We start from the raw sequence: 20,454 nt of genomic DNA on the forward strand, positions 1-20,454 counted from the left end.
GCCCCTGGCCTACTGAAAATATATGTCTGGCATAATTAAGATTAAATATTGTATTGTCACAACAGACAAACACCTAAAAAAGTGATGTTAAAAAGGCTCAAATTGAAAAGATGAATATAGCACACACAAAAATGTGCAAAACACTAAAAGCAGTCACAAATGCAAAAATGAATCTGGCCCTATATCTGGCCCTACATCACTAACTAATTAGTGCCAACTTGCATGCGGCACAAATAGTTTCACTATTTTACTGTGTTTTACATCAGTACTAAAAAATAAATGTCTGTAAGGTTTTCTAAAATTGAATCCAAAAATGTATTCATAAAATATAATTGTTTTACCACAGGTGCAAAATGGTTTAACTTGATTTCCACTGTCACACGATTTTTCCAATTTAAACCGGTTTCTCCACTTTGAAGACTTTATCGAGTCAATTTGAATCCCTCCCACTCCAGAGAGAACACAAAACCTGGAGCACGAGCAGAGATGTGAGATGTAACAGTCACTGACTATCACGTAAGGATGTCCCTTCGTGGACTTATAGTGCCACTCACAGTCATTCTTCTGGGTAAGTTCCTTTTAAAGAACATTTGTCGTAATGGGTGATCTGTAAGAATAACGATGGTGTCCCACCAGCCTTGGGATAAAAACTTTTATTTTTGGGATTAACTTTGGAAATTAAACAATTCTACTGGAGAAAACGACCAACTTAGTTCTTATATTCCTCCACATTTGCCTTTACGTTCATCAGGAGACTGCAGTTTATGGCAGCCTGTATTCAACCTACGACACGGCAGGTACAAAAAGTATGTTTGAAGTGATTGATTAAAAGTTCTAATGCATAACATATTCATTTACTTCCTAAATTGGGTAAATCTAATCAATTAAGAAAATTTTATCTTCAATATTGCTATAACATAATGCTGTTATTTGCAAAATGTTATGTTTTGGGGTTTTTTAATCTAAGCATGTGCATAGGTTATAGCGGCAATTATATTTATAGCGGTAGTGACTATTTTATTCTTGTAAATTTAGGTTGAGTTCTCAATTAAAAATATAGCCTGGGATTAAATGTGATTGCAACCACAGGATGTTGTAGACATTGTGCTCGTACTGCATGGTGTCCATGCACACTGGATATTGTATATATGTAGTTTTATTCACTTCCACTTATTGATACTCACTTGCTACATGATATTTTCAACTGTTACTTGACTAATTCTCAGCCAAGATTTAATTGCTTTTAGTCTTCCCATAATAAGAGGTCGCCTTGTCACTGGCAGATAGGTAAAATAATCATAATCCCGAAACACCAAAAGGGTACCTGGAACCTACTATTTTGGCATACCTTAGTGAAATCCCCGGAAAGCTGAGCATGCAGATTCCATAGGTGTTATTATTCGCTGCTATGAGTCATCTTTATAGTCTTTTGTCATTTTCAAGTATTTACACAATGTACAGTATGCTGTGTATATAGAAGAAAAATAGGGTGTTAGTATATAGTTTAACAACTGTACATACATTACAGGTATAGAAAAAATGCTGCAACATAAGAATGTTTTCAGAAATAGAAGTTCTAATGGTTTATCTTTATCAGTTAACAAATGCAAAGTCAATGGACAAAAAGCTAAATCTAAATTAATTCAATATTTGGTGACAGCCCTTTGCCTTCAAAACAGCATCAATTGTTCTTTATACACTTGTATACAGTTTTTGAAGGACCTCAGCAGAGAGGTTGTTCCAAACATCTTGAAGAATTAACCACAGATCTTCTGTGGACGTCGTTTGTACAAATCCTTCTGTCTCAGCATGTAATCCCAGACAGACTGGATGAGATCAGGGCTCCGCATCATCACTTCCAGGACTCCTTGTTCTCCTTTATATTGATGATAGTTCTTAATGACATTGGTTGGATGTTTGGGGGTCATTATCCTGTTGCAGAATAAATTTGGAGCCAATCAGACGCCTCCTAAAATAGTAAAATGGACATACCAGTTAGCTACGATCTTATCACTTCAGCATCCAATAATAGTAATGTTCTCAAATTGGGGAGAACCCAAGATTATAGCACTTGCCCCCTCAACAGGATTCACCATGTGTGCAGCGTCATCAGGGGATAGGGCATATGTAGTGAAACATGTTGGGGGCAAGTGCTATAACCTTGTTTGGCCGACTCTGCCAATAAGTGATGACACCCCAGGTTGTCATCCTATCCATACTTCTAAGCATACGTAAAGGATTAACATAATCTATAGGCAGATTAGGGACACCAGCTTCCCGGCCACGAGCTTCATGCTTTGTAGGGGCATAGACACGAAACGTGCGTCGGGGTTACCCGCCATCATTTGGGGCTCACCACCATCTTATTTAGTTCTGTGCACTGGGCTTGGTAATTTCTGCCTTTAATTAATTCTATAGCCCTTGTTTCTTTGTGGATCCCCACATGATCAAACTATAGCTGGGCTTGATTTACCCTGACCTACCCTACTTTATATGGCTTTAATCTGTTATATAGCCCCCTTTGCTTTTGTGGATCCCCGCATCATTATATTGTACTTGGGCTTGATTTACTATGCTCTATTTGGCTCTACTTACCTAGTATATGGACAAGCATCCAAATAAAATTAGATGGATGCACTATCTTAGAACTCCTATGTGCACTTTACCATTGTATGTACTTCTGTGTACTTGTCCTGATTGACAATTTTAATAGCATGTGTTTTTTGACCTTTTGAAATAAAATTTTGTACTTTCTTACCTATTTATTGATTACTCCAGTTTTTCTCCTACTTACATAGATATGCTTTGTAGGGGGCAGTGCAATCCTGATGATTGACAGTTCGGACCTGTGGCTTGGTCGTGTCACTGGTCCAAACTAAACGCTCTTCAGGATGCTAGCAGAAATAGCCTTACCTAAGCAGAATGGAAGAGCAGAGATATTGAGGCTGATTGACAAACTTTAGAGCACCAGGAAAGCATAGAGCCTGCTAGAACTGCGCACTCCTTACCTAGGAGACCGGCTACTTTCAGGCTGCAGGGTGGCCCATAGCCTAGTCAGTAAGCTGTATCCTACATAAATAAATATCCCTCCATTATTGAGAACTAGGATTTTTAATATGTAGTAATTGTAAAGTTGTTGTTGTTGCCCCAAAATTTCAATTTTGACTATATAACAACTTGAGACAACTCCTTTAACTGGACCGACAAACAGCTTGAAAATGGTGAAACATTAAAACTAGTGATGAGCGAGTATACTCGTTGCTCGGGTTTTCTCGAGCATGCTCGGGTGGTCTCCGAGTATTTATGACTGCTCGGAGATTAAGTTTTCATCGCCTCAGCAGCATGATTTACAGCTATTAGCCAGCTTGATTACATGTGGAGATTCCCTAGCAACCAGGCAACCCCCACATATACTCACCTTGGCTAATAGCTGTAAATCATTCAGCTACCGTGATGAAAACTAAATCTCCGAACAATAACAAATACTCGGAGGTCACCCGAGCAACGAGTACACTCGCTCATCACTAATTAAAACCCAAAGCAAATTAGAAAGTTTTAGAATTTTTCATTTATACAGCTAATAAACTTTTTAAAAACAGGAAGATATTTTAAAAACTTTAGCTATTATGGATGAAAACTCATATGTATGGAGGGCAGAACTTCTACAAAATACATATAATGTTCTTTTATTCTTTCAGCAATCCAAAAATAACACCTTCTTTTAAATGGTCTTATATTACATTAGACAATGGTCACTTCTTTGGAGAATTGCCCAGGAGTTTTACTTCCTTGGAGATGTGGACTGGCAGGTAGTTTTATTCTGATCTGCAGGACTCAGCAGCTGCTGCTACACAATGAACAAAGCTGTGAAGTGCTGTTCCTTCATAACCGCCGGAGCTAATAGCATCTGATCAGTGTCAGACCCCCACAAAACTGATAATAATGACCTATCTTGAGGATATGTCATTGACATCATATGTCCTGAGTCCTTTTAAACAATTTTAGAACAATAAACTTTTTTCAGTGTCTACAACTGCAACCCAGCCCAATTCACTTGGCTTCTTTTCTAATCTCGCACAACACTTTTTTACACCAATGATACAAGAAACATTCATCTATCAAATAGAAAGAAGATGTAAAATTGTAGGTTCTGGTAAATACCCTTTTGGGATTTGCACTCCCATCATGCCTCACGGTGGAGCTAAAATCCTAAAATACTAAATATAGGACCAGACAGTCATTAAAATTTTGGGGAACTGACAGCCTTTTAAATTGACTTATAAAATGCCGATATTAAATATTATACTTTTCCAGGTACATGCCACTGTGGAAATACCTGCAGCTACAAAAATGTACTGGACAACATTACAAATATCCCAGGCTCAGATGTGCGGCCAGTGAAGAACTGGAAAGATCCTACCGTTGTCCTTATAGACTTGTCTCTGTATACAGTCATCAACCTGGTGAGTGCCGTCCAACAAAACATCGAATCACACTTGGACCAATGTTATTCTATGGGACCGTGCACATGTCTGATTTATTCCTCAGATCAAGCTGGTCCAGGGAAAAATTGTAGCATGCCCAAGTTGGACATGATATTCAGGTCGCACTCGACCATGGAAGTCAATGAGTCTGTGGAAAATATCCGCCTTTCCTTGGATGACATCCAAGTGCAGTCAGACTTTCACAGACTGAAAGAATGGAGAAGATGGAGAATTATTTTTTCATCTTCTCCTCATCCAAGAGAATTGGGTCACTCTATGCTTACACATCTGATCAGAGTGTGATTAGTATAATTGGCCCAATTCTTTCGGATGAGAGCATATACAGCAGCTTATCTCCCCAGAGCAAAAGGATCAGCAGTCCAAACTTGGACATGCGGGATTCTTATCTTTCCCAATATTATCAGTCAGAGGACCGTAAAGGTACCGTCACACTAAGCGACGCTGCAGCGATACCGACAACGATCCGGATCGCTGCAGCGTTGCTGTTTGGTCGCTGGAGAGCTGTCACACAGACAGCTCTCCAGCGACCAACGATGCCGGTAACCAGGGTAAACATCGGGTTACTAAGCGCAGGGCCGCGCTTAGTAACCCGATGTTTACCCTGGTTACCATCGTTAAAGTAAAAAAAAACAACCACTACATACTTACCTACCGCTGTCTGTCCCCGGTGCTCTGCTTCTCTGCTCTGGCTGTGAGCACAGCGGCCGGAAAGCAGAGCGGTGACGTCACCGCTCTGCTTTCCGGCTGCCTAGCGCTCACAGTCAGTACAGAGAAGCAGAGCGCCGGGGGACAGACAGCGGTAGGTAAGTATGTAGTGGTTGTTTTTTTTACTTTAACGATGGTAACCAGGGTAAACATCGGGTTACTAAGCGCGGCCCTGCGCTTAGTAACCCGATGTTTACCCTGGCTACCAGTGAAGACATCGCTGAAACGGCGTCACACACACCGATTCAGCGATGTCAGCGGGAGATCCAGCAACGAAATAAAGTTCTGGCCTTTCTTCCCCGACCAGCGATATCACAGCAGGGGCCTGATCGCTGCTGCCTGTCACACTGGACGATATCGCTAGCCAGGACGCTGCAACGTCACGGATCGCTAGCGATATCGTCTAGTGTGACGGTACCTTTAGTCAGCCACTATACATATTAGACCGACAATCCAGCCTGTAGATATCGGTGGGTTTGGCCCTAATTAGTCTACTGTGTATTGGGACCTTTACTGCTCTTCCGATGCTGCAGAGACAATTTTGCATAATTTTTAAACATACAGCACCAATGCTTAAGGCCCCTTCACATTAAGCGACGCTGCAGCGATACCGACAACGATCCGGATCGCTGCAGCGTCGCTGTTTGGTCGCTGGAGAGCTGTCACACAGCTGCTCTCCAGCGACCAACGATGCCGGTAACCAGGGTAAACATCGGGTAACTAAGCGCAGGGCCGCGCTTAGTTACCCGATGTTTACCCTGGTTACCTTCCTAAAAGTAAAAAAAACAAACACTACATACTTACCTAACGCTGTCTGTCCTCCAGCGCTGTGCTCTGCACTCCTCCTGTACTGTCTGTGTGAGCACAACGGCCGGAAAGCAGAGCGGTGACGTCACCGCTCTGCTTTCCGGCTGACCGACGCTCACAGCCAGTACAGGAGGAGTGCAGAGCACAGCGCTGGAGGACAGACAGCGTTAGGTAAGTATGTAGTGTTTGTTTTTTTTACTTTTAGGAAGGTAACCAGGGTAAACATCGGGTAACTAAGCGCGGCCCTGCGCTTAGTTACCCGATGTTTACCCTGGTTACCAGTGAAGACATCGCTGGATCGGTGTCACACACGCCGATCCAGCGATGTCCACGGGAGATCCAGCGACGAAATAAAGTTCTGGACTTTCTTCAGCGACCAACGATCTCCCAGCAGGGGCCTGATCGTTGGTCGCTGTCACACATAACGATTTTATTAACGATATCGTTGCTACGTCACAAAAAGCAACGATATCGTTAACAATATCGTTATGTGTGAAGGTACCTTTACGGATAATATAGGGATCTTTAAAACCCGTATTAGTGGCTGATAAAGCTCTCCTAAAACCCTCTTGGGGGTAATCCTGCAGCAAGTAATGTCTAGCCACAGCTCTCACATAGGGAACAAGTGTTAGCGCACTTGCTATTGTGTATAGAAGTGTCAAAAGAGAAAGATTGTTCGAACTATTATTTGGATGACAGCTACCTATTGTGTATGGGGCCTTGGAGCTGTCTGGTATTACATTGTAACCACAAGCTCCAGTGATCTCATAAAAAAATCAGTGCAGTTCTTACAAGATTGCTAGAAAAGAGCTTGTAAGCACTGGGCATGTTCAGCCACTGCACTAAGACAGCAGTGGCGGACAATCTCTGTGGCATTGAGCAATAAACAAAAAATAAAAAATTAAGGATAGGAGGTGATTTGGGAGTAGCTAGAAACTGCAAGATGTTGATGAATTAGGATCATGTGATCCCTTTAAGATCCACTTTAATTTATCTGTAATTCTCTATTTCAGGACACCAGCCTGCAGATCTTGACCACATATGTCTGGTTTAACATGGTAAGAGATCACACTCTCAGTCACCATTATCACTGTGTTCATCTAGGACTTGCCATATCTAGTACGTAGAGTTCACCAATACTGATCTAATGGTTCTCTCGGTATGCAATACCTTGAATAAAATGTATATTATGGCATAAACTGTAGCATAATTAACAATGAACAACAATTAAAGCTGTAATGAGAAGTGCTTGATGCTCTTCCTTTCAAAAAGTACGGTACTTGAAAAGTTATGAAGATAACCTCTTTCTATATACCCTTGACATATAGACATTATAGAGTCTTCCACACTCAAGACCTCCATCAATCACGTGGACAGCCATTAATCTACATTTACCTTGTAGCAGTCAGATGAGTCAACCACTCCAAAGAAACCTAACTGGGCAAACCTGTTGGTTGGGCATCGTATGCTACTTTGGTGTCCTCCATGTGGCTGGATAGCCACTAGCAAAGTTAGATGTTTTGATAGGTTTTTTTGAGCAGTAATTTTTAAAGGAGATTTTGTGGACCAGGGTTCTATGGTCAGGTCCATGGGCTTTTATTTTCAGGCTAATAATTCCCATTCATAATGCAACCAATGGATGCAACAACTCGACGAATGAAGATGGTACTAATTTTTATGGTCGTTACGAGGGTGTGTAGCTCACAGGATCCTCTGGGGCGTGTCTTTAGTTTGCACTGCATAAAAAAAAAAAATAGCAAAAAATAGTCAAAATTGATAAATCAGCCAAAGCATCTGGAAATGACAAACCTCTCCCACAATGACAAATGAAAAAGATGCTAAACCATTAAAAAACGAGGCAAAAAAGGGTGCAAATTCAATAATGATTCAAGCCTTGTGTTTTTCTATACTGTTAAAAAAAATAATGTTTAAAGCAATAGGAAAGCTGATACCTGGTGCCATTTATTATAGTAGTTACCATATTATATTTGTACCGCAGGAATGGAAGAACGAGTTTTTATCCTGGGAACCAGATGACTTCTGTGGCATTGAAAAAATGTTAATTCCTAACAATAATTTTTGGTTGCCGGATCTATACATCTATGAAATGTAAGTGTCATGCTATAAATAGTTCAATTTTTAAAGGCTTTTTTTTAGACTTTGATATTGATGGCTTACCCTTAGGGCTCGTGCAGACGGCCATAGATTCTCTCATCTCATAAAACTGGGCCGATGATGTAAATGGCACTCGAACCAAAATCTGATCAGAGTGTGACCAGAGTGTGATCATTGTATGATCCGATTCTCTCAGATATGGAGAAAAAAAAATGTATCCATCTTCTCCATTGTGTGAGTGCGCTACCCAGGTGCAGTGCAATATTTCCCTCGGACTTAGTGACTGGCATGGCTGAGTGTGATCCGTATTGTCGGACCAAACTCAGACATTGCAGCAATTTTTTTTTTCCAAGGACAGGCTCTGTCCAAGGGAAAAAAATCAAACATGTGCACGACCCCATAGGCTAACACTGGTCCGGTTGTGATCCAATGTATTGGTTTCCTTAACCTCAAAGAGTAAACTTTCAGGCAGTATTTTTCTGCAATGAAAAAAATTAAAAAATCCACTGTGGTGGAGGTTTAACCCCCACTAATTGATCCAATCCTGGTGTAGATCTGCCGCACATTGTCAGATTTAAGTGTCATGTGTGAGTAAAGCCCAATTTGTTTTACAGCCCGTGTAATCCTAAAAAAGCATCCACTGGCTATACACAAAAATTACTTTTCTGGCATAAAACTTTACTGCTTTAATACCATGGGCAGCCTTACTACTACTACAGCTTGTTCCATTCAATGGGGACCGAGATACAAGGAGTCACATTAACAGGAACAACCACTGCAAAAACGGCTGGTGATATTATGGGTAAACATGCCCTAGCCTAAAGATTGGCCAACATCAATGTCCTGGAAAAGCCCTTTAAATCTATGTATGTGTAGAGAATGCAGGTGCAAAATCGGTCACTATAGGCAATCAGACCTTTGTCTCAACTGCATTGATTTCAACAGTGGGCTATGCTTTCTAATACAAATACATCAGGTATCACAAAATCCTTCTCCCCCAGTTGTAGCTTGTTTAAAAAAACTGCTCCTTACTCATCCTCCCGGGGTTCGGCACCACTTCTCGACTGCTGCTCCCAGTGTCTGATACTGTCTGCAGCGCTGATGCTAATTCAAGACAGCGGCGGCCAAACAATGAGTTCAGTGGCTCTTACTGTCAACTTGGTAAGGGCAGTTGTGCTCTATATTTGGCTGCAGCACTGTCTCATGCAGCGATTCTTTCCTCGGATAGACTCGGATCAAACTTGGACATGTTTGCAGCTCCATAAACTAACTTTGGTGCGAGTGCGATGTTTTGTCGGATCGCACTTGGACGCAAAATGTGATGGTACAAGCGAGCTCTTACTCAAATGCTAATGCCCTGCACATCTTTTTTCAGGACAGAATCTGACAACAGTTCTCCGGTTATCTCGTACTACACGGTTTCCAGCGATGGCACAATAAAAAGTTCCATACCGCTAAGAATCATTAGTTCCTGCAATCTAGACATCTTCAAGTTCCCTTTTGATATCCAGACCTGTTCTTTGAGCTTTGGTCCTTATATCCATACAGGTATTGTATCTTCTTACATAAATCATGTCACATGATGTTAAAAAAAAAGTATTCAAGTCAAGTTCAAGTCAAAAGTCTGACCAGAGCAGTGGAGTTGGTAAGCCAAACCTCCGACTCCTCAATTTCCATTACACCGACTCCACCAAAATGGGCTCCAACCCCACGACTCCATCTCCACAGCCCTGTCTTTAAGCCAAACCTCCGATTCCTCAATTTCCATGACAATGACTCCACCAAAATGGGCTCCGACCCCACGACTCCATCTCCACAGCCCTGTCTTTAAGCCAAACCTCCGATTCCTCAATTTCCATGACAATGACTCCATCAAAATGGGGTCCGACCCCACGACTCCGTCTCCACAGCCCTGTCTTTAAACCAAACCTCCGACTCCTCAATTTCCATGACACCGACTCCACCAAAATGGGCTCCGACTTCACGACTCCGTCTCCACAGCCCTGTCTTTAAGCCAAACCTCTGACTCCTCAATTTCCATGACACCGACTCCAAAATTGGCTCCGACTCCACGACTCTGACTTCACAGCCCTGGGTCTGACATGTATCCATTATAGTATTTGGCTCTGTTCATTTGTTTGTATCTTTTTGTGGACCAAATGTCCACAATACCTAAAAAAGACACTTGATCTGCGACTTGTATCAAAAATGGCCAAATACATTGCAATGGTTCAATGAAAAGTATGGATAGCATGCAGATACCGTTAGTGTTTCATCCATTTTTTACTGTTTAGTAAGTAAAAATTAATTTAGTTTTTTTTTGTACAAAACGGATGCCACATTGTAAAAATTGATATATGGTCCAAAAAAGGATGAAAATCAGATCTGGAACACTGATGAAAAATGGGCTTTTTCCCTCGTATCTAGAAAAAAAAAAAAAAATCAGGCAACTGAAGGAGACCTTACTCATGAGCGCAATTCATTACATTTCTAACACTTATCTGAGTCTAATAAAAATTTGTGCTGACCCTTTACAACAAAATAATCATTAGGATTTGCGCATGTTCATAAATCTGGTGTAAGTGCCCCTGGGGGACAGTCAGGTGCACAGTTCACACAATGTGACAAATTTCTTGCAGCGCTGTCTTGGAAATAATGTACGACGTCTTTCCTAGTGTTTCACATGACTGAAATATTTCATCCAGAAGAAAATCTCAGATGACACCTACTACACAAGATTAACATAGCTTCCTGCTCACAGAATCTGAGCACAGGTCACAAAGGCGCAGTGCCAAATAATGGGAGGACTCATGGAGCACATGCTCCTGGACGTCCATCTTCCAAAACCGGTTGTGATGATTTCATCGAACACACTAATATGGAGCTGCAGACAGTCATCACTGCAGATGTAGGAATGTCAAAAGGTGTATATTGCACCATATGAATAACAATATTATTTCTGAAGACTCCATTTATGTTCATTTGGGGGCTTTCAGAAGTTTGATATTTTCTGAGTATGTTGCGATGATGGCACCCCATCAATTTTTTGCTTTTACCAACAGTGATCTAGCCTTCATTGGACATTTTAGTAGAGTGGTTTTTAGGCAGAAGTGCAGAGTCCAGGTCAACTGATTTCACATTTGATACACTGGAGGTCCAGTCCAACCTTGGGGAATGCATTCTCATTTTCTGCTAGAGACAGATTACCTGTCTCTTGCTCCAAAAATGAAGTTAAATACCCTGTACAAATCTATGAGCTCTCCTGATTCTGTTCCTCTTTTCAGTTTTACTCTACTTCGCTCCGTTGCAGAGATATTCACATTTGCTTCTTCTGAAGCGCAGCATGTGAAATCTCTGCTTGTAGTTCAACTGACCTTTTCTTCAGTCTTCTCTGGAGACACATACTTTTACTACTCCCTCCCAATCATAGCTTGGCAGACACAGACTGATAGACTGCTGGATCAGTTGCTGAGCTGTGATTGGCAGCATCTGGGAAGGAAGGGTGAAAGCACACGCCTTCCCAAGAAGACAGAGAAGGAACGCCCAGTTGGACTACAAGCAGAGATATCACATACTGAGCTTCAGAAGAAGTAAATGTGAATATCTCTGCAATGGAGCAACATAGCACACAATGGAAAACAGCAGAAGAATCAGGGAAGCTTGGGGATTTTAACGAGTTATTTAATTAAACTTTTTTTGAGCAAGTGACAGGCTCATTTTGATAACGGATCATGAGATCTAGTAATTTCACATGGCAATCAAGCTTTTTATTGAATACTGAATGAGCACAAAGATCTTACATGAATCCCTCTGCTGTGTTTCTTCTTAGTTAAGGACATCATTATGGTGGCAAAATCCAATTCCATGCAGGTTTATCAAAATTCTTATGACATTTTCGTCAGTAAAGGAGATTGGTTCTTACTGAACATCACTGTGGAAAACGCAACATTTGATACTGAAAATGAAGTTTACAGCGAAGTTATATATAAGGTAAGAGACCTCTTGAAAGCTTCCTTGCAATGGCCATGTCCCTCAGGAGCACAAGTGTCATAAGATGTATAAAGGTGTGACCTACCTCTAGTTTAAAGGCCCTCATACACATTAAATACTTGTAGATGATTTTTCTCCCGAATCCTCCATATACAAAAATGCTCAGCTCGACCCAAGCTCTCCTATGGCAGCTTATTTTCTTCGCACTAAACAAAAAGGATTAGCAATTGTTGGAGGAGTGTTGGGAGGCCCCCATACACATTGGACCGTGTGCAAATCCTGCCCATATCCACAGGTTGGGATGACTTTACATAACAAGTATTGGGACCTTAGAGAGTAAATGTCGTTTTAATTTTCACTCAAATCAAATTACACGTGAAAATAAGTAACTTTGTAATTTATTTTATCAGATACATTTGCTTCTTTCTCCTCCTGGATTGATCTTTCACTCTCAGTTCATATGTAAAATCTGTAAAATTTGTAATCTGTGAGATATTACATTACTGAGATAGCAGAAGACAGTTGGTGCTCTAAAAATTCAATGGAAAGGGGAGGAACTAGAGGCGGAGACAGAAATTCTGCCACAAGTTCTCCTGAAACAAGTTACAGTTCTCCATAGAACGTTATAAGCAACAACTGTCATCTCCTATCTTAGCTGTGGAAAAGCCTGTATTCACTAAATACAAATCTTGAGCGTGAACTAAAAAAATTTGAGAATAAATAATCAGTCCAGGAGGAGAAAGAAGCAAATTTCGCTAATAAGCTGTATTAGAAAGTTTCCTATTTTTACGTGTACTATTAATTTATGAAAAAAACAACATAGATATATGCAGTGATCTGCCTCCTTTGTAAAAAGATATCCAGTGATCTTCATCTTTTATAACAAGATATCCAGGTATCTGCCTCCTTTGTAACAAGCTATTTAGTGATCTGCCTCCTTTGTAACAAGACATCCAGTGATCAGTCTCCTTTGTAACAAGATATCCAGTGATCCGCCTCCTTTATAACAAGACATCCAGTGACAGTAATATGACTCCTTTGTAACAAGACATCCAGTGTTTTGCCTCCTTTGTAACAAGACATCCAGTGATCTGCCTCCTTTATAACAAGACATCCAGTGATATGACTCCTTTGTAACAAGACCTCCAGTGTTTTGCCTCCTTTGTAACAAGACATTCAGTGATCTGCCTCCTTTGTAACAAGACATCAAGTGATCTGCCTCCTTTGTAACAAGACATCAAGTGATCTGCCTCCTTTGTAACAAGACATTCAGTAATATGACTCCTTTGTAACAAGACATTTAGTGATCTGCCTCCTTTGTAACAAGACATCAAGTGATCTGTCTCCTTTGTAACAAGATATCCAGTGATCTGCCTCCTTTGTATCAAGACATCCAGTGATCTGACTCCTTTGTAACAAGATATCTAGTGATCTGCCTCCTTTATAGCAAGTCATCCAGTGATCTGCCTTTTTTGTAACAAGACATCCAGTGATCTGCCTCCTTTGTAACAAGACATCAAGTGATCTGCCTCCTTTGTAACAAGACATCCAGTGATCTGCCTCCTTTGTAACAAGACATCAAGTGATCTGCCTCCTTTGTAACAAGACATCCAGTGATCTGCCTCCTATATAACAAGATATCCAGTGAGCTGACTACTTTGTAACAAGATATCCAGTGAGCTGACTACTTTGTAACAAGATATCCTGTGAGCTGCCTCCTTTCTAACAAGATATTTAGTGATCTACCTGCTTTGCAACAAGACATCTAGTGGTATGTGCCCTTTGTAACAAGATATCTGAAGGATATGGGCTGCCAAATATCTGTGGCTTCCCCTGAAACTCCAGCAACAAAAGATTAAGCATGTTCAAATACAACATTATTATTATTATTTATTATTATAGGGCAATTTATCTGTCCCCATAAACAATGGGATAGATCATGTCAATATTGATGGGATCTGCAAATAATAATCTTATGTACGTGCGTAGAATAACTTTATAGTATAACACTGTTGTATTTCCTCTACCTTGATACCATCCCTAAAATCATGTATTTACTGTGGTACTTTTATCCAACATGGTAGAGAGAGTACAAAGGAGGGCAACAAAATTAATAAAGGGGACGGGAGAACTACAATACCCAGATAGATTAGCGAAATTAGGATTATTTAGTCTAGAAAAAAAGACGACTGAGGGGCAATCTAATAACCATGTATAAGTATATAAGGGGACAATACAAATATCTCGCTGATGATCTGTTTATACCAAGGAAGGTGACGGGCACAAGGGGGCATTCTCTGCGTCTGGAGGAGAGAAGGTTTTTCCACCAACATAGAAGAGGATTCTTTACTGTTAGGGCAGTGAGAATCTGGAATTGCTTGCCTGAGGAGGTGGTGATGGCGAACTCAGTCGAGGGGTTCAAGAGAGGCCTGGATGTCTTCCTGGAGCAGAACAATATTGTATCATACAATTATTAGGTTCTGTAGAAGGACGTAGATCTGGGGATTTATTATGATGGAATATAGGCTGAACTGGATGGACAAATGTCTTTTTTCAGCCTTACTAACTATGTTACTATGTTACTATGGTAGTGATCATATTATTTCATTATATTTTCAAGCAGTATTTGGATTATGAGGTCATTACCTTTATTTTTACATTTCTTGTTAATTTTAAAGTTTTCAATATTATCTCATTTCCATAGATTTCTATAAAAAGAGCTCCTGTAGTTTACATCATAAACCTCATCATCCCGGCATGCTTCCTGGTCATACTGGACATCGCTAGTATGTTTATTGAAATAGGAACTGGAGAGAGACTAGGATTCAAAATAACCGTGGTGCTAGGGTTTTCCGTTCTTCTGCTGATTCTGAATAACATGCTCCCCACTTCAGATAATCCTCCGGTTCTAGGTATGCGTTCTGATTTTTTTTAAAGTTATGGAACAAATGCTTTGTTGCATTTTTTAAAGGGATTTACCAATGTAAGCTCATCCATAGAGTTGGGATACATTTATAGGTAATGGTATCTATGTACAAATCACATACTGGATAATAGCAAAGAGCTTATTGGATTACCACAATGATGGTATAGATCTTGGCAGTTACCCTTCAATAAAGAGGCACAAAGCTTGATGGTTGCATAACCATGCTGAGGCACAGGGCTTGATAGTTACACTATACTCTGGCACAGATCTAGGTGGTTACACAACAGTACAAAGGAACACAGATTGGTGGTTACACAACAGTACTGAGGCTCAGAGCTTGGTGGTTACACAACAGTACAAAGGAACACAGCTTGGTGGTTACACTACAATACTAACATAGAAAGCTTGGTGGTCACACAACAAGATTGTGGCACAGAGCTAAATGGTTACCCAACAATACTGAAGCACACAGCTTGGTTGTTACACAACAATACTGAGGCACTGAGATTAGTGGTTATACAACAGTACTGAGGCACAAAGCTTGGTGGTTAAACAATACTGAAGCACAAAGCTTGGTGGTTGCATATCAGTACTGAGGCACAGAGCTTGGTGGTTGCACAACAAGACTGAAGCACAGAACTTGGTAGTTCAACAACACTGAGGCACAGAGCTTCGTGACTTCACAATACTGAGGCACACAGCTTGGTGGTTACACAACACTATGGTACAGAGCTTGGTGGTTACACAACAATCATTGGAACTAAGCTTCAGGGTTATGGTACAACAAAAACAATACCATTCTTGGATAACATGCTTTTAATTCTCATACGTCTTACTAATATCCCTGCGCCTTCCCTGTTAGAGAAGATACAGTAAGTCATGAGCACATCAAACAAGTCTGGGGGTTGATTGCATCATGTAAGGCCAGAATACTCTGGGTGAATAGCTGCAGCCCAGACTAGTCAGGTTAATTTTTACACGAAAACTTGAAATGTTCCAGCTTCTTTAATAAAATCCAAAGTTAATTTAGTCCATATTAAAACATATAAATGCTCTTGAGCTGCATTCAATCAGGAGGAAAAGTGACTCCTTTCGATTGCAGTAGCGATCATTATCAACGATCGAAACGCATTGATTTTCCTCCAGATTGAGTGCGGTTCAGGAGCATTTACATGTTTTATTATGGACTAAATAAAATTTGGATTTTATTCAAGAAGCTGGAAAATTTCAAGCTTTCATCATCTACTACGTCTAATCCGTGCATCTGCCGTGGCTTCATTTTACATACAGATTTACGTTTTCCTTTTTTGCTTTTTATCAGGTATTTTCTGCTGTGTGTGCCTTGCTGTCATGGTTGTCAGTATAATGGGCTCCATTGCAACATCCTATATGTTAATGTTATCGGAAAACCAGCCAAATGTCCCAACTTGGATAAAAACCTGGATCATGAGACGTTTAGCACGAATTCTATTCTTCAAAGTAAAAGCCTCCCGACTAGATAAGCTGGATTCTGTGGAGTCTGCAGAAAAAGGTGAATTGCAATATGAAAGTAGGTTTTCAATTAGATGAATAACCTAAAATAGTTTGAATGGGAAAGTTGTCATTCATTGCAGACAAAACTGAAAGTTAAAACTAGTCCTAGGATTGTCTGCATCACCATATCTCTCAGCCTTATTTGTGCAGAGACATAATACCGCACTCATATGAAGCTTTTTCCAACCATGTAAAGCCATAATACACATGTACCCCACCATAGACACGTTGGATTTACCTCCATATACTGATGCCATTTGTGGGAACATTATGGTGGCACATAATCTTCTAAAACCTCTGTAGTATTGGGTCAGAGGGACTCCATGTGGAATCATACACCATCCATACACATGGCTCTGATATATGTACAGTGCCGTAAGGCCCCCATACAAACACACACAACTAAAGTTGACCGAATCCACTGATGTTGACGCAATCAGCTGACAGCCAAATTGCATGGGGGCCACTCGACTGTTCCCCAGCAGATCATATTGAGACAGAAGGATCAGTCAGTTGGATCCTTCTGTTTCCAGAAAATAAGCTGCTGCCAGATAAGTCAGGTAGAGACTTTCTTAGAGAACACAAGAGTGCCTGGTCAAGCCAACCATTCTTGTATATCTTGAGTCGGAGAAAATACATGTCGGCCAAACGATCAACTTTCGTACACTCAACAAAAATCTAACGAGTATAGGGGACATGTACATTCTTGACTTAATGTTCTCAGTCTGGCCATTTGTTAGAGTATTCCAGGTTACCCATCTTCCTTTCTTACAGATAATAAAGATTACAAGAAAAATGGGACGTGCGTGTCAATTGAGATGACAAAAATGGACTCACAAAAGGATGCAAGAATTCCCGTGGAGGTGAAATTGCTAAAGAGATTATTGTTAGAAGTTCTCAAGATCCGCCAGGAAATGAAGCTCTCGAAGGATCAGGATGATGCCATGTCAGATTGGTTGTTTTCTGCAATGGTAGTGGACCGGCTTGTCCTCATCGTCTACTTGCTCATTGTAACTATTATGTTTGCAGTGGTTATCAAGGTCTGGGCTACATGATGGCGATCAAAGCAGACAAAAAGAACATTTCGATGACTTGTGAAGCCAGTATGGGGTTATGGACTAACAGTTGGCTATCAATCCTTACATGTACAGATCTATTTGGTGTAACATAGTTGTAACAACCTGCTGCTAAATATTTATTTCAAAATTATGTATTAAAAATATTTTACATATACATCCAATTTTTATTGATTGTCAATGTGAGAGCAAAAGTTCCATGTAATTGTAAATTTCATAAAAAGAGAATAATTCCTGTCAAGTAAGCATGTGCCTCCTGAGAAGAGTCTAATTTACGTCTTAAGACCTCTATACACATCGGATAAAAGTCTTCCTTTTTCGGCATGATCACTATTACACTTGCTTTTTTGAGTATTGACCACAGGTTTTCGATGGGATTGAAATCTGCGGAGTTTCCTGACCATGGACCCAAAATCTCAATGTTTTGTTGACTGAGTCATTTAGTTGTCACTTTTGACATGGCCTCCATCATGCTAAAAAAAAGCATTGTTCATCACAAAATTGCTCGTGGAACATTGGAAGAAGTTACTTTTGAAAGATGTTAGATCCTATTCTTTATTCATGGACATGTACTTAGGTAAAATTGTTAATGAGACCACTCCATGGATGAAAAGCCCCAAAGTATGAATGGTGTCAGGATGAGGGGCATAACAATTGCCGTCCACCAACGCCAGTGCTTATTTCACCTTACTCTTTGCCACATGGGTTTTTTTTGCCTTCCTCTGGATCAACATGTTAGGGCATGTTAGGTTAGGCTATGTGTTGAACTAGATGGACTTAAAGTCTTCCTTCAACCTTAATAACTATGTTACTATGTAAGTGTATTCAAGGATGCACATTCAACTTAAATGTATTGTGGCTGAGAGACTCACCGATGCCCTACACGGCCATATACGCTGACAGTCAATCAGAGGCTGGCAGCTGATGCCAGGATGCCTGTCATGCATCAGCTGGCTATGTAAGAGGATGCCTCACATTGTGGAAGCAGAGAATGATAAAAATAAATGCTTATTTATCTTTAATATGTGTGCGCAAAGAGTTGGAGAACAGAGGACATTATAACAGGAAGAGGACCAGGATGGGGGACATTATTCCCGGGAGAACCCAAAATGAAGACATTATTACAGGAAGGGCCCAGGATAGGGACATTATTACAGGAAGGAGTTCAGGATGGGGGAGATTATTACAGGAAGAGTCAAGATGAAGGACATTATTACAGGAAGGAGCCAGGATGGAGGATGTTATTACAGGAAGGAGCCAGGATGGAGGACATTATTAGAGGAAGGAGCCCGGATGAAGGACATTATTACAGGAACAGGCCATGGTAGGAACATTATTACAGAAAGGAGTTCAGGATGGTGGACATTATTACAGGAAGGAGCTAGGATGAAGGACACTGTTACAGGAAGAGGCCATGGTAGGAACATTATTACAGAAAGGAGTTCAGGATGGAGGACATTATTACAGGAAGGAGCCAGGATGAAGGACATTATTACAGGAAGAGGCCAGGAAAGGAACATTATTAAGTAATGGGGGACATTTACCACATGGGGAGCGAAAATATATGTGACGGGGTGTACGGCAGAGCAAGAAGGGACAACAGGTCGAGGGATGATTCAACAGATTTATTATCAAGAACGCTGGAACAACACATGCAGGTAGATCTACAGAGTCCACAATTAGTCCAATGGAACAGGTTCGGGGGCACCTCCCGATAATCCTTGTGCCAGGTAACAAAGCAATAGTCCACAATTAGTCCAAGGGATCCCAAAACAATCTCACGAACGACGAGATATGTCCTCAGCTCAAGTCTCGCCCCGTTCGCTTCCACAGTCCTAGATGGGCGTGGGGTCTTGCCTCAGCTAAGAATCCCCACTCCTTCTCCTTCAAGGATCAACTCACATCTGATCTCAAAATAAGAATGGATTGTCTGAGCTCCTGGGATCCGCCCATGAAGGGGGTGTAGGGGTCACACCTTCTATTCAATGGTTGGGTCCAGCAGAAGATTCTAGACTGGTTGGCTCCACTTAGTCTATTCATTATGTGCATTTGACTAGCCACCTGCTGTGAGGAAGAATGGCTATTCCTTCCCTAGTGGTGTGGACAAAGCTTAATTACATTATAGCTCAGGGCTGCAAGTATTGGGGGAAGGAGACAGGTTAGTTACATGCACCCCATGACATTGCAAAATGTACAGTAAATACAACGAAAGAGAAGTCGCATCACATCATGACATATTATACAAAATACAGGACAGGGAAAAAGTACAGATCATGACACCATGGTAGGAACATTATTACAGAAAGGAGTTCAGGATGGTGGACATTATTACAGGAAGGAGCTAGGATGAAGGACACTGTTACAGGAAGAGGCCATGGTAGGAACATTATTACAGAAATGAGTTCAGGATGGAGGACATTATTACAGGAAGGAGCCAGGATGAAGGACATTATTACAGGAAGAGGCCAGGAAAGGAACATTATTAAGTAATGGGGGACATTTACTACATGGGGAGCGAAAATATATGTTCTTAATGGATCTAGAACACTCAAAGGGCCCATACATTGGGCGAATATTTTGCACCGGGGCCTATTGGACTCTAGTTATGTCACTGCTTAGGATGCTTTACTGTTGGTATGACGCAGGACTCATGGTAGCACTCACTTTTTCTTCTCCAATCATTTTTCCTGATGTCTTAAACAGTCTGAAGTAGGCCTCATCAGAGAAAATAATTTTACCTCAGTCCTCTTCAGCAGAATCCCTCAACATTGTGAAAAGTTATGTTCAGAACAGTGTT

General features: G+C 40.8%; 1 protein-coding gene across 1 annotated transcript; it reads left to right on the top strand.

The window, feature by feature from the left end:
• Positions 1–433: 433 nt before the first annotated feature.
• On the top strand, positions 434–17,814 carry LOC138648775 (5-hydroxytryptamine receptor 3A-like). Its single transcript, XM_069738664.1, has 9 exons — positions 434–568; positions 4,315–4,463; positions 7,031–7,075; positions 8,017–8,126; positions 9,508–9,680; positions 11,962–12,122; positions 14,827–15,034; positions 16,370–16,579; positions 17,356–17,814. The coding sequence occupies exons 1-9, from the start codon at positions 523–525 to the stop codon at positions 17,634–17,636; spliced, it is 1,383 nt and encodes a 460-aa protein (XP_069594765.1). The 5' UTR covers positions 434–522; the 3' UTR covers positions 17,637–17,814.
• The last annotated feature ends 2,640 nt before the right edge of the window (positions 17,815–20,454 follow it).

This window comes from Ranitomeya imitator, chromosome 9 (assembly GCF_032444005.1).
Source record: "Ranitomeya imitator isolate aRanImi1 chromosome 9, aRanImi1.pri, whole genome shotgun sequence".
NCBI classification, from domain to species: Eukaryota; Metazoa; Chordata; class Amphibia; order Anura; family Dendrobatidae; genus Ranitomeya; species Ranitomeya imitator.

What these genes read in the sequence shown, in the direction of transcription:
- LOC138648775 (XM_069738664.1), top strand. Translation starts at nt 523, where the DNA reads ATGTCCCTTCGTGGACTTATAGTGCCACTCACAGTCATTCTTCTGG. An exon ending in ACTCACAGTCATTCTTCTGG is followed by an intron (nt 569 to 4,314) that starts GTAAGTTCCTTT and finishes ATACTTTTCCAG; the next exon opens with GTACATGCCACTGTGGAAAT. An exon ending in TGGTCCTTATATCCATACAG is followed by an intron (nt 9,681 to 11,961) that starts GTATTGTATCTT and finishes GTTTCTTCTTAG; the next exon opens with TTAAGGACATCATTATGGTG.